Here is a 15,486-nt window from a genome sequence, read left to right as displayed (position 1 = left end):
AAAAAACGATAGAAGTCGATAAAACTTAATATGAAAAATTACAATAGAAATTGATAGAATTTCAAGATCATGTTCTATCGATTTCAATTGTAATTTTTTGTATTGAGTTTTATCGACTTCTATCGTTTTTTATCGTATTTTATCACGTTTTATCAAGTTCTAATGCAAAAGTGGAATTAAGATTCACTATTCAAGTCGATAAGTGATCTAATCGACTTCTATCGAACTTTTCTAACAGGGTATACCAACCTTCGGGTAGGTATAGAAATACTTATAAAAAGTGAGGTCAGAAGAAGAGCCATGTGGAAAAGTAGTTAACGATTACTGTTAACAAAGTGAATCGCACAGTGAAAATTATACAGTGAAATTGAAGTAGAATATTTCTTGAAAAATTTACATACTTGTGAAGTATTGAAATTCGAATTTAATGTCAAAACGTCTGTCAACAATAGAAAATTTTCAAGTGAAGATTAACCGGTCAGAAAGGGTTAAAGTAAAAAAATATACGCTCAGTGCCGAAGATAAAGTCCTCAGCTACTGAAAAATAAGGAGATTTTTGAAAAATAATTAAAATTTACGTGCGATGCAAGCAGATTGAAGTCTTAGGAAAAAGTGGATCGAGAACAAGATTTAGAAGATAAAGAAGTTGTTTAGAAGAAAAATATAAGAAAGTCATTTAGAAGAATATTTTTGAGAAGACTTAAGAATATATAATTGTGTTAAAAAATCAAATATACGAAAATATAAGAGTTAAAGAAGAAATGGCTAAACAAGCAAAAAGATATTATGATACCAGTGTTTGATGGTGTAAATTATACAAGCCGGAAAATAAGACTATAATGATCCTATTAGAATACAAAGAGTGTAAAGATCCAGCAATCAGAGAAATGACGGAAGATGAAAAAAAGGACAAGGCCCAATGGAAAAAGATTGACCTCAAAGGAAAAACAATAATAATAAGTTCAATTTTGGATAAACAATTAGAGTATGTTGGTGAATGCACAACGTCTCTTGAAATGATACAAAAATTCGATAAGATGTATCTGTCATAGTCTACAGCCCTGAAAATAATATGCAGAAGTGAAATTGAGGAAATTAAACTGAATAACTATAAATCAGTTGAAGATTTTATTATAGAATTCGAAAAAGTTACAAACGAGTTCAACACGGCTGGTGGTTAACTAAAAGATACTGAAAAGTTGAGATATTTAATCAGAGCCTTGCCACCAAGCTACAGCTACATCGGAGATTTTATAAATGTTATCCCAGAGGATCAAAGAACAGTAGACGTCAAGTCAAAGATCAAGGAGAAAAATATGACTCAACCAGAGTCTGATAATAAAAACAACGTCAGTACCTTTGCGGTACAAACCAAAGGAAAATGCTATACATATGGCGAAACCGGTCATCACAGTAGACAATGCACAAGACCACAGCAGCAGAGCAACCGGGAAAGAGGTGTTCACTCCAGCCAAAATCAACGAGGTAATCAACGAGGCTACAACAAAGGCTACAACAGAGGCCTTAACAGAGGAAACTACCGAGGCCGTCAACGAGGTAGAAGACAAGGTCAATCCAGAGGCGAATCTTCAGGCCAACAACAGGGCGACTGCACATCCGAAGCATGGCTGACACAGGTCTATAATTCAGAGGTAAATCAGGTAACTGCGTTAAATAATAGTAGCGAAAATTTAGGACAAATGAAGTGGATTCTTGATAGTGGCTGTACAGACCACATTGTAAATAACGATAAATTCTTTGATAAATTCAGATGTTTAAAAGAGCCTATTGAAGTAAAATTACCAGATGATAAAAATTTGTAAGCTACTACAAAACTATAAAATTATTTTTCAACGGCCCATATAATACAACTGGTTAAGGTGGAGAAAAATATTTTGTAACATTTGTTGATGATTATAGTAAATGTACTAGAATCTTTTGCATTAAAAATAAATCAGGAACTGCTAGTTGTTTAAAAGAATTTGTAAATTTAGTAGAAAATAAATTCAATAAAAAAGTAAAGAAAATACGATGTGATAATGGTAAAGAATATTTAAATCGCGAAATATATGATTTTATAAAATCTAAAGGAATTGAATTACTGCCATGTCCACCGTACGTCCATGGACTGAATGAAGTAGCGGAAAGATACAATATGTCAGCTATGGATTGAAACGGTCCGCGAAGGGTTAATACACGAACGCGAAGCATTCGAGACCCGAGGTTAGTAAAGCGGGAGAGAAGCACATTCGAAGAGCGATAGCAGTCTTTGATCCACCCGGTAACATCTATTGAGTGGACAAAAGACCTCCCTATCCTCTGTAATGGCCGAGTCACCAGAGGAGAGCTGCTCGTGTGTAGAGGGAGATGAGTAGGGTATTCCCACTACGCATATCCTGCACACTTAGGTAAACCACGCAGCTATTAGACTGATGTGTGAGGTACTACCATCTCACTATGAGTCTAGAACCAGATGCGCCACCTAAATGCAGGGTACTACCATCCTACACCGGTGACACAACTGATGGGAGGATGGGAGTGGGTAATGCTAAACAAGGGTTTACATAGTTTATATGTTTTAAATGTCTTTCATTTATTTATTTAATCATTCAATATTCAATTATAATCGATGCTGGATCTACAAGGAGAGAGAGTGGACTGCACACATACTCTTCGAGAGCTTGGGGCTCATGGACTACTGGGTATGTGTGGAGACCGGAGCAAGCAGCGAGTACTACCATTCGCACGTTGCTCAGTTGAGAGCCAGATCATGAATGCTCGCTGCTGGCTCCGGGGCTCCTTATATACCCGGGATGCTCCCTCTCTCCTGTGTTATCTGCGCGCACGCTATCTACCAGCGCTTAGGTAGATTATTTACATGTAGCTACTAGCGCCACTCGGTCGGTAACTTGCCTACGCCAGGCAAGTTATCTGTTGCTGTTCTCTTATCCCCCGGGCTGGGCCTGCTGTCTCAGGATATAGGTAGATGCTTGATGCGAGAAGCAAAAATACACAGGGGATATTGGCCAGAGATTATGAAAACTGTTGCTTGTCTAAAAAATCGTACAATTGCCAATACAGCGGATAACTCCTTATGAAATATTTTTTGGTAACAAACCTAACGTAGAAAATTTGAAAATTTATGGAAGGCAAGTCTTTGTAAAAGTCCCAGAAGTGTTGCGAAAAAGCAAATGGGATGATAATGCCCAATTAGGAGTACTAGTAGGTTATGTAGAAAATGGCTATAAAGTTCTAGTCAACGGCAGAGTTATTCATGCTAGACATGTAAAGTAGTTGAAGAAAATACTAAAATTATTTGCTTAGAAAAACTTGATGATGAAAAAGACAGAGATTTGGAAGATAACAAATCTATAAAGGTAGAAAATGAGATATTGGAAAATGAATCCGAAATTAATAAATATGATGTAAATTCAAATTGAACTAAATCTCTTATCTCTACTCAGACCTTCGAGGAAAGTAGAGCTAACGAATTAAATTCTGATATTGCCGAAAATGATAATTCAAGTTTAAAAGTGCAAAGAAAATCCAATAGAAAGAAAAGTCCTATAAACTGATATGGAAATCCGTAGAGGTCTGCTCTTCTCTATCTCGCCCGCGTTCGGTCTCTATAGAGCTGGATGTTTGCGATGCGTGAAACGGGTGCTCTCGCGCCGTCTCTATAGGGTCCGATACACTAGATATTAGCAGTGGGACGTTCGTTGAGAGCAGGTAGGGGGCGGCGGATCGTCGTGCTCACGCATAGCGCCTGACGGTGGAAGTTCCTCGTCGGGTTGCACTATGCCACTCTCAATGTACACCTCGTGTGCCAAACGCCTCTACAGTTCGGCTAAGCTGACTGCTGTATTTAATCCGCGGCTCTCCGCTTCGCGTTTAATTTCATCGTTCGACAATGCCATAACCCGATCGTTGACTGAGGCTTGGCTAGCCATTTCGGAAAGGTGACCTCGCACAGTTTTAGATATCCTAAATAGTATCGAATTTCCCTCGGAGGAATTCGAGCAATCAATGTTTCGGTTTGTCGTGCGTACTGTAAACAGTCGCCGCTTTGTTCTTTCACCTCTGTTGTACTACTCTTACGTACTAATCTCGGTGTGTGCAGTTCCACGTATTACCGAAGTTAGTTTCGAGAGTGTTTACGTTATTCGACCCGCGCGTTCGCGTTGATCTTCGACCGGCGCGGACACACGTGTCACCGGCTGTTTGTGAGCCGCTCGGCAACAGTGTCCCTTTGTTTTTTTCTTTATGGCCCGAGGTACGTTTGAGTTTGCGCTCTTAGAATTTGATTTCGACACGTTGCGACCTTTCTCGACTTTGTTTCGTAGGAATTTTCCCGTTGTGTCGATATTGCCTTCGTGAGATTTTAACCTTTTCCGTTCTAGAACTATTTATTCGGTAATTTTCTTATTCTAGCGCACGTATTTTTAAGATTATTTACGTGCTTTTTGAGCTTGCTACTTGTATAGTTATATGAATCTATACGAGAATAGGTTTTTCGTAGCTAGCTATAGATATCTGGGAGAAATATTAGTTTTTAAGAGGTAACTAGTAGATATAATTTTAAGTTAGAAAGCCAGAAATTCGTGTCGCTACAAAATTATTTTAGATATCCAGTCAAATACTCTACAATTTTTAACTTCACGCAATTTATTTTCACACACGCGCTCTCAAATTTTACTCACACTGGTTGTTTTCTTTGTCTCGAGACAGCGATTTTACCTATCACGATATTCTTTTCTATTAATCCACACGATATAGGGCGCCAATTTGTAACTGGAGTTTTCGTGCTACCCCAGTTATGGTGCAATCCCTCGCCCAGGGCTTGGAAAATGACCCAGTGGCGCCAGGCGCTCCTCGTGAACGCCAGAGTCTCGCGACTCTTTGTTAACCGGCGCGAGGGTTTTTTGCACGTGGTTTGCTCGGCTAGCTGCAGTCCCGAAAAACGGTAAGGAGAGGGGGCGGTTCGGGATAATAGAGACACGTGGTTTATCAGACGGAACTGTATATTCTTAGTAAATTCTTACAACTTATAATCGACTCGTACAACTCACTAAGATAACCCGTGAACAAAGGCAACTCCGACAAGCAAATACCCGTATACGTAAGATATCCCGCGTAACTCGCGCGCGTCTCAAGGCTCAAGAAGCAACCAGATCACACACACTTGCTCGCACTTTTCGTCTCTCACTCACTCACACAATTACGTTGCACGCAAATTCCGCAAACGCCGAACGACTTATCCTAGAATTGCCCGACCACCTTACGCCTCGTACGTCCAAGTGTCGGCACCAAGTATTAACCTACGTTTTCACAAAATAACTCTAGACTTCTATCATAAAAACCCTTAATTCTATACTTCGCTTATTACTCGAGACAACACACTACTGACGGAACACAATACAAAGAGATAAAGAGATAAAGACAGCGATCCGAAGGTAACTAGCGCGTACGCGAGATAACCTTTTCGTTCGCGAAACCGAACGTGGAACTGCCGTTCACCCGCGAGACTGATACGACTAGAGAAAACGGAAAACTATTCACTGATCTTAAATTCTTCAAGCTGGATCACCGGGTGAAGTTGAAATTGAGGCACGTCCGTACGGGAGCAGTCGGGACAGGCGAGTGCCGGCTCGAGCGGCCAGCCAGCGGCGCTCGTCTCTCCGCGGTGTTGGTTTCGGGGTGGATGGGCTCGCGCTCCAAGCGGGCTGCGATGGGTCGCCCGATCCGCGACGACGCTGGTTGTGGCGCATGCGGGCGGAGCAGACCCTTTGCGGTCGTTTCGCCCACGCCAGCAACCAGCGCAGATGGCTCTTGGCGGCGTATCACCAACGCCCCTTCTTCTTCCTTTCCTGTCTCCGGGGCGAGGTACGCCTCCACCTCGACATCGGGAGGGAAGACGCTCCAAGGGTCTTCTCCCTCGACTACCTCCCGGATGACCACGTGAGGCCGCTCTTCTTCGCGGGTTAACGCAGCTATCACGAGCTCGAAAGCTACTTGCAGCTCCTCGGGACTCATACCTAAGCATATAAAATTTCTATCTTAGGTCCGCAGCTCTTTGTGCGCGCGTTTTTCGCGGTGACGTCGGAGGGTTAGTAATCGTCGTTGCATGCCCGCGGTTGCGCTAACCCTTCGGACGACCAGGCCTCCTCTTCTCGGTGTTGACCTCCACTCTAGGAGTTTCTGGCGTAGGTCTCACACGCCTAGCCGTGTACAACTTTACCTTTGGATGGCCTCTCTTCTTGGTCGCAGGGTTTACTACGACCAGGCGCGTCTTTTTCGCTCGCTTCGGACGGCCGGCGTCTTTGCTCGCTTCGGACGCAATATCGCTTTGTTCGCAGACAGAGTCTCGCTCGCTTTGCGCTGGTACTTCGCTAGCACCCGCGTCTGGGCTCGCATCCCTCGGAGGTTGAGCGTCGCCATCTTCTTCGTTCTTCTGCGACTCTTCATCCGTCGCTGACGGATAGAAAGGCTTCAGCTGTGCAGCTGGTGCAAGATCTACTTGCTCACCCACCTCATCGACAAGTATTGCCATGCATCGATCGCGCGTCGCTGCAATTCTTCTTCTGCGGCGGTGTCCTGCTCGCACCTCGTTGCAGAAGGCTTCCTCGGTTGAGTCCCATACCTCAGGATCGCCTGACTCACACCTGTCGAGGAATGGGACACGGCATTATACCGAAAGGCGATGTCGCTCAATCGCTCGTCCCATGTGTTATGGTTCTCCTCGATGAGCGCGCGCACCATGTTGTTTATGGTGCGATTCACCCTCTCCACTGGGTTCTCCTGGGGGTTATAAGGTGGCGTCAACTCATGTTGCACGCCTTGTCCTCTGAGGTATTGATCAATGGCCTTATTTTTGAATTCTGTGCCATTGTCCGACAGGAATACCTCTGGCGCACCGTACCGCAAGAAGACTCGCTCTCGGAGATGCTGCAGGATTGTCTTCGCGTTCGCCCGCTTAATCGGGCGAACGCGATGCACTCTATCCAGCGGGTGAACAAGTCTTCGAATATGAGAATATATTTGTTTTCTCGAGCGGTCTTTGGTTTCGGCCCCATGACATCTCCCGCTATGATCTGCCATGGCCGAGTAATCACTCGTTTTCCCATCAGGCCGTTTGGCGAGCGCTGGTCGACTTTGCATTGCTGACAATCGAAGCATCGTCGAACATACTCTCGCAAGATCTCTGCTCGCTTTTCTTTTGTACATCTTATACAGCGGATCGTTGCTCGGATGCAGCTGTATCTCACGGACTTTTTCGCAGTACCATTCGTCCTGGGTTTCGCTTACCCATCCGACTGCCTCGACTGGTACTGCGTCTTCTTCTTACATACGCGACAATGTGTATGTGTCTGGTACGGCATTTAGCAGGCCTTTTCTATGCTCCACAGTGTAGACGTGACCCTGCATTTCTAGTGCCCATCTTGCTAGGCGTCCGGTGGGATTATGCAAGTTGCATAGCCACCGCAAACTACTGTGGTCCGTGACGACCTTAAATTGATATCCCTTAATATAAGGTCTAAATTTCCGTATAGCCCAGATGCCAGCGAGACATTCTCTCTCCGTGACACTGTAATTTCTCTCGGCTTTCGACATCGTGCGGCTCGCGAATTCTAAAACCCGCTCTTTTCCGTTGATTATTTGGAAAAGCATCAGCACTTTCACTTGTTGGAAAGCGTCTTGCTTTTCCGTCCCCCACTCGTATTTTCTGCTTTTCTTCGAATTCTTGCAAGGATTTGCGATACCACGACGCCATTCCTACGAAACGTCTTAGCTGTTTTAGGTTTTTCGGCGCTGGATACGCCACAATGGGCGCTATCTTCTCTGGATCTGGCCGAAAACCATCGTGATTAACCAGGACGCCGAGGTACTTCACCTCTTCTCGGCAAAAGACACTTTTGTCCCGGTTGATCGTCAATCCAGCCGCGTTCATTCGCTGGAGCACTTTCTCTAAGTACTCGAGATGCTCTTCGAACGTCTCTGTCGGGATGATGATATCATCAAGACACGAGTACGCGTATGGCTGGAGTTCTGGGCTGATCACTTCGTCGATCATTCGCTGGAAGGTCGCTTCAGCGTAGGCTAAACCAAACGGCATACGCGCGTATTGGAATAAACCTAGACCAGGAACTGTAAAGGCCGTCAGAGATCTCGCCTCCGGTTTCAACGAGTAGATAGGCTATAGGCATACTGGAACACACGGGTTCTAGAACACCCCCTTCCCTCTCAAAGTGTTCCAGCATCCGTACCGATTCTAAAACACATAAGAGTGTTTTAGAATCCGAAGTAGAAAGGAGGGGGAGAGCTTCCCCCCTCTTTCACAGTTCCAGTGTGCCTATAGTGTTCTCTACTTTTTTTTTCTTACAAATGTTTGCATGACTGATAGAATAATTTTATAAGTTTGACAGTGTGAAGTGCGCAGGCAGTCTTATAGATTGGATTATGATTTGTGCATACTGTGACGCTCTTGAATGATGGTTTAGGTGGATAGCCATATTGTTGAATGTTATAGACGAAAAATTTGAATCGTTGGAGCCATTTCTGTTTTAATGCACCGATGACAAAAATTTTTGATGCGTCATGTAAAGCGTCACGAAGCAAGTTTCCAATTTGAGAGTAGTCATGTCCATCTGTTTTCATTCTTAAACATAATTATGTTTAAGCCAATTGTTTTCCCTTTGCATTTTGTCTGAGAGTTTTTTCCATGAGAAGGGATTTTTGAATGTTATAAAAACAGGATCAATATTTCCGTTGAGAGATATGATTGCTATTTCCTTTAGAATATAATCTTCTTCGGTTTGCTTGAAACCAGTCATATCTATTGCATATTCCATTTTTCGGTGCAGCCTAGACTTGCATCTTGACACCCCCACTGATAGGATGGTACTGAACGACGCGATCGTGTAAGATCAGGCAGTATGCTGAAGTGTTAGCAGGAAAATCTTTTTTAGCCTCAAATTCTAGACGTACATCGACAGGAGCGCTCTTAAGAGATTCGTTTTGTCGTGAACAGTCAACAACTACGAGTGGTACTAAGTTGAGAAACGAAGACTTTGTCAGCAGCGGTTGCGGATCTTTTCCATAGTAGGATTTTTGAAAATTAGCGTACATATCGTAGAGAATGGCAAACTGATTTTTAGATATGTCGAGATTCATATTGTTGTATGGATAATATTGTGAATTCAAGAACGATAATTTTCTCATTGTTTGTAGTCCAAGAATCACAAAACGAGGTTTTTCCAATTGATTTGATTGATTTCCAATGTAATTTAATAGCTGAATTTTTTGTTTATCAGATGCAACAACATATGGTATCAACCACTCTATCTTTGTTACTTTTACTTCGTAATCTTCATAAGTCGTTACACCAGCTGCTACAGTACCTTCCTGGATTATTACGTTCAAGTCTCTTCTCGATCTTGTGAGAATGAGCTCATGCTTCATATTAACTATAATCTTTTTATAGTCTTCTGCAAAACCCAAGATCATACTCAGTGAAATGGCAACGTCAAAATTTCCCTTGTTATCTACGACCGATTTGATATCGTCTTGAATACCAAGCCAGCCTGCATTCTACAGCATATCATTCTGATTCAAATTAAATGAAATCAATCCTTTCATAACACTGTTGAGACCAACATTTTTACTTTTATCTATCTCCACAGCATTAATCTCATAACGAATTTCATCAAAAAGATGACAAATGGCATTGTTGACAAATTTAGTTTTAGCAAGTGCTGCTGATCCACCTTTTACTTGCAATTTTCCACATATGTGGATAGAGCTACGCGATCGTAAGAGACATAGATCTTGATGTTGGATAGAAATACGAATTTCATCGCTGTTGTCAAAGCTTAATGATGAGTAAGTTTGATGTGTGTGTACTTCGTAATGAGCAATAGACTCATCGAATACAACACCTGATTGAATGCTTAGAATTTCGTCCATTTTTCTGGAAGCAGCAAAGAATTACACACGTGAATTTTTTCCACGAACTTTTGCTCTTGCGTGTTAACGGTTTGAGTTTCTTCGGTCGACTGATGACTGGTTGACATGATGGCTGACTTATATATGATCCAGAATTGTAAACGATACCCATTATACAGATTTGATGTGGAGTCTAATAGTTATTTCCTCTCCTCGAAAATTCACCAAATTTCCATCCCGATCGACGATTCGAATTTGTAGATGATCTATGCACTTGACACTGAGCGGTAGATATATGACGTGTGACGGAACTTCTATGATTTTATTTCCGGAGGTATTTTGGGAAAGAACTCATGGATTGTATGAACTTTTTTATTATTGATATAAGCACCTCCAGTAATATTGTACTCAACTCTTAGTGCATTGATTCTCAATATTTTTACTGGTAAATCAGAGCTGTGTTGAATGTTCTTTTTGACAATGCGAGGAGCAAAGTCAAGGAGACGGCCTATGGAATCGTTAGGTGTGAGATCTATCGGATGACTGCAGAGAATTTCACTTCTAAGAGTATTGCTGTTAGCTTTCAAAGAGAATTCAATTCCTTTGGATTTCAATGTTACTTGTAAAAATTGATTAATGGCATCAATCTCATAACTGCCAGTAGGAATACTAATAACAGTATCTCCGTTTAAATGCAGTTTATTATTTGAATAGTCAACATTGGGAATAGAGTTAAATGATAAAAGTTCATCTAAACCCAAGACAAAATTTTTATCCTGTGGTAGTTCAATCGAAGGAAAATATTGCGCTTCTAGGACAGATGAATTTCCTGAGAGACTTAGAGTGAAGCTATCTTCCATGACTGATCGGAAGATAATGATTCCATTTGTCTGTGAGCACCTCTTTTATAGTCTCCCAGCTAAGAAATAAAGACAAAGATGACCACATATAAATGAGTCAAAATTTTGATATCTTTTATAGTTGCATTTCACTTCCTTCACATTAAAATACATTATAAGATCTTTAGGAGGTTTGAGATCGCCAAAAATATCAAAATAAATCATTTCAGGACCACGTTTGCGATAGTAAACCCAGTGAGTGCCTCTATTTTGAAAGTCATCCAAGTTTACCACTGCTGATTCATTAATGAGGCAATGGGCCATCAGGAGGTAGATTATTTCTCATGAAAACACCACGGAAATCTGAAATTTTCATCATATGAGCATATTTTTTTAGATCGTAGTCAGTCAGTGCACAATTTGGCAAAGTTAAATCGAAGTTTTTTTTTTCTACTGACTTGATGACCACGACCTATATGAGGTTTCATAAATAATCCCATTCCACTTTTATAGGACTTGGGGTAGAGACCTTTGCCTAAAGCAATAGCTTCCATCGTCTTGTTATGCCTCTTACTTTCTTCATGATTTTTCTACGCAGCTTTAGCATCATTAACTGCTTTAGCTATTCCAGCAATACCTCCTGCTAGAGCACCGGTGGCACTTAGTCCTGCGAACAATGGAATGAGAAAAGGAAGAACTCCACCAATTTTTGATGGAAGCGGCAGAACACGTGGAATGATAACTTTTTTCTTTCCACCTACACTTTTAACAGCTTGACTTGCACCCTTCAAGGCTGATTGAATAACCTTGCGAGAATGTTTACTTGCTGTCATTGATTTTTTAGCTACAGTCACTAACTTATTAAATTTCAGTCCCATTCCAGTTTTTCCTTTTAATTTCATAGCATTGCGAACAGCAAAATCAAAAGCTTTTTCACCAAGACTAGCATCCTTGGCTCTGACACGTTGCATAGCTTCCTCAGCAAGCTTCTTGTCAGCAGCTTTACGATCTCCGTTTTTATCTGAGTAAGCTATATCATGTTTTTTACATGCCTGATCAAGCGGATTAATGCCAGGATCTCCTCTTTTCATTCACTTTTTCAATTTGGTTCCGGGACCGCAGTATTGATATTCAGGAAGATGCATTTCAACAGGTAAGTTATTGATAACTTTATCAAGCAATCCATAGCCTTTCGGCTGTTTCTGTTGAGTGAACATGGATTTTATCGAGCAGAACGTCAAACTCCTCGTGACAAATTTCGATTTTGGGAAAGAGAAGAGAAAAAAGCGTCATGGGGAATTACTACCAGATAGTATACGAGCAGTTTTCTGCGGGCCATCGAACTGTGGAAAAACAAATAGTTTATTGGCTTTAATAACACATCCCAATGGTCTTAGGTTTGAAAATTTGTATGTATGCTCTAAATCCTTGAATCAGCCAAAGTATCAATTTCTCAAAAATGTCCTGGATCCGATTGAAGGAGTATCATATCTTCCATTCAGTGAGCATGAATCTGTAGTATCTCCAGATGAAGCCCTTCCAAATTCAATTATGATTTTTGATGATGTGGCATGTGAGAAGCAGGATAAAGTCAGAGCATTCTTCTGTATGGGGAGACATAAAAGTGTAGATAGTTTCTATCTATGTCAATCTTATGCTCATATAGGAAAACATCTGATTAGGGATAATGTCAATTTGTTAGTAATTTATCGACAAGATCTGAATATTCTCCCATCGTACTAATATTGAACTTATCCCAAACTTGGACAGCATGCTTATAGTATTCAGCAATATGAGAATCTGTTAGCTTATTATAAAAATCATTTTTTTCTGTCAATTTTGTAGACGTCAACTTATCTAATACATTTACAAAATCATATGAAAATACACCTTTTCGTCGAAGGAGATCTATCTTTTTAGCTGTAAGTCCATCTGATCGAAATTCCTTTACTGCTATCGGCACATTTTTCAGATATGATGCAAGCTTTTCCAATGATGACGGTAAAAATTGCCAAGAATCTATGAATCTAAAACTGATGTCAGAGTCATGTTTATACTTCGTGAATGAAATATATTTTTCCTTATTATGTGGTATTAGAGTGACTCGTCCTTTCATCAACGTTGAAGTGGCAATCTCTTTTAAAATAAAGTGAGTATCGTAATTGAGGTTATGAAAAACCACAGGAATAAATCTTGAATCCTTATAATTCATGTTACATAAGTTGTGAGCTGTACCTCTGAAACTGAAGAAGAAAATCTATCTTAGAATTACAAAATTCGTTTACTTTATTTCATATATAATTGAGAAGACAACTTACCGCCCTGTGAGATGACAATGGTCTCGTACAGCAAGTTCTTCGCCATGGATTCGTTTTCGGCATATATGACAAGTTGTTGATCTCCGAAAAGATATTTTCTCCAAATCGGTGAGTCATTGGTTTTGGATTCTTGTAGAGTACGTCAATTTTCTCACTAATTAATTTCAATTCTCGAACAAACCATGCTGCAGCTGTCTCTTCTTCTTCATTTTTTCTTCTGTATGATCTATAGCCAGATAAGCTGTCGTCAAAGCTGCATTTTATGTAGTACCCTATACTGTATGCTTCATGTAGTTGGTAAGCATTCTCATTCTCAGTAGGCTTCAATAAACATTCAAAATCTGCATAAATAACAAAAGGTACTTTTTTACTCTTACTATAATTATCAAATTTTAGAATATTATTCTTAGAGTCAGCTAAATTAATTCGACAGTTATTCATATTTTTACAGTTATTTTTATAAATTTCTAATCTTTCTTCACTATAGAATATTTGTAAACACCTTTCACAATGGTAAGATTTTATGTTGACTTTAGACAATTGAGAACTCAGAAGACGAGACATGCTTTTGATCCAGACGTAATGATATTTAGGCAAGATTCCATCATCAGCCCGATTATTTTCATCATGTTCATCTATGTAAAAATCTTGAATAATGAGTAGATTTACGTGTTTTTCCTTTTTTTCTGAGTAAATATGACAAGGAGATACTTTATACTTTGGTCCATATTTTCTAAGTATGTATACATTTACTGAAATATTATTTAGTTTTTCAAATTTCTGTATATCTTTCAGTTTTACTGGAAATTCAATAACTCCAAAGTTTATTTCGTTCTCATGCAATCGATATTGATTAGCTCTATGGGGATTACTTTTACTGGGATATAATGCTGAAAGAATAGCATACTTAAAACACTGATTGTCATTGCTATGAACGTTAATGCACGCCTTTTTCTTCTCTATAAACTTTGGAAGAGGAATGTATGAACTGCCCTTGAGTGGTGAATATTTTTTCATATTTATGCACAAACTTATAATACTCTTTAAAGTCCAGACAGAATCCTATTCCTGAAATTCTTCTAGCTGTGAAATGATGGAATCTTTGATATTATTTTTAAACCATTCATCTAAATCTGTTGCCAATTATACTGTAGCACTTTCACTTGTAAAATATTTTATGTCCGTCGCTTTGGTTTCGTCTGCTAACCAAGTTCTACTCTACTCCATTTCAACATGTCTGGACGCGGCAAAGGTGGTGGCAAGGTCAAGGGAAAGTCAAAGACCCGTTCCAACAGGGCTGGACTCCAGTTCCCCGTCGGACGTATCCACCGTCTATTGAGGAAGGGAAACTACGCTGAGCGAGTAGGTGCCGGTGCTCCGGTTTACCTGGCCGCCGTCATGGAGTACTTGGCCGCTGAAGTTCTTGAGTTGGCCGGTAACGCCGCTCGTGACAACAAGAAGACGAGGATCATTCCCCGTCACCTCCAGCTGGCCATCCGCAACGACGAGGAGCTCAACAAATTGCTCTCCGGTGTCACCATTGCTCAGGGTGGTGTTCTGCCCAACATCCAAGCTGTTCTTCTTCCCAAGAAGACCGAGAAGAGCTCTTAAATATTATGCCTTGACAATTTTAACACAACATATTTTAACACAAGTTTTTTCTCCATTTTTCTGCATAGAAAATTCTGCAATAAAGTCTGAATTTATTTTCATAGCATTGTATTCTTTTAAGCATGTCTCTGTTTTAACTTTGAAGAGTTTTTATGCATCATTCATGAAACTTAGAATGTTTACATGTTTTATATTTACAATCACACCACTTCTAATGCGATTTTGGAACGCAGACTGCACATCTCGCCACTCAACTCTAGTTTCTTCAGATTGTAAACTACCACCTTGATGGAGATGTTGCTCAAATTCAACTTGCATACATGAAAGATGTGTCATACAAGTTTGATATTTCTGTTTCTCTCCTCGTGTAAGATTAGATTTTACTATTTTCTCATTTAACTCCTTTATAGTAGAATTACACATGTATAGGCAATAATTAATATCGTTAATGCTCATTTGGCTAGCATTTTGTAAAGTATCACGAAGTAATTGAACAAGGCGTTCAAAAAACGATTAAAGCCATCTTTGCTTATTGGAATATCACTTAAAAAAAAATTCTACTAAAGCCAACTCACGTTAACTGCAACAGACTAACTGTACTCATCCATGGAACGGCTTTCCTTTTTAAAGGCAGCAAATGTGAAGAGAAGGGATACATTTTCACTGACTATCGAGAATTCCATCGAGGTCATATCAACCGAAAAAGCCACATCGCTCGATGATGGCCAACCAACCCTAGCAGCAATTGGTCTTCAAGATTTACAGGAAGGACAAAG

At 40.4% G+C, this 15,486-nt stretch overlaps 1 protein-coding gene across 1 annotated transcript; it reads left to right on the top strand.

Annotated features, from left to right (window-relative positions):
* The first annotated feature begins 14,264 nt into the window (after positions 1 to 14,264).
* LOC100113973 (histone H2A-like) lies at positions 14,265 to 14,743 on the top strand. The gene has a single exon (XM_001599149.4). The coding sequence runs from the start codon at positions 14,333 to 14,335 to the stop codon at positions 14,708 to 14,710; it is 378 nt and encodes a 125-aa protein (XP_001599199.1). The 5' UTR covers positions 14,265 to 14,332; the 3' UTR covers positions 14,711 to 14,743.
* Positions 14,744 to 15,486: the final 743 nt, after the last annotated feature.

This window comes from Nasonia vitripennis (genome assembly GCF_009193385.2).
Source record: "Nasonia vitripennis strain AsymCx chromosome 1 unlocalized genomic scaffold, Nvit_psr_1.1 chr1_random0001, whole genome shotgun sequence".
Classification (NCBI taxonomy): Eukaryota; Metazoa; Arthropoda; class Insecta; order Hymenoptera; family Pteromalidae; genus Nasonia; species Nasonia vitripennis.
This window is presented reverse-complemented; position numbering and strand designations above follow the sequence as displayed.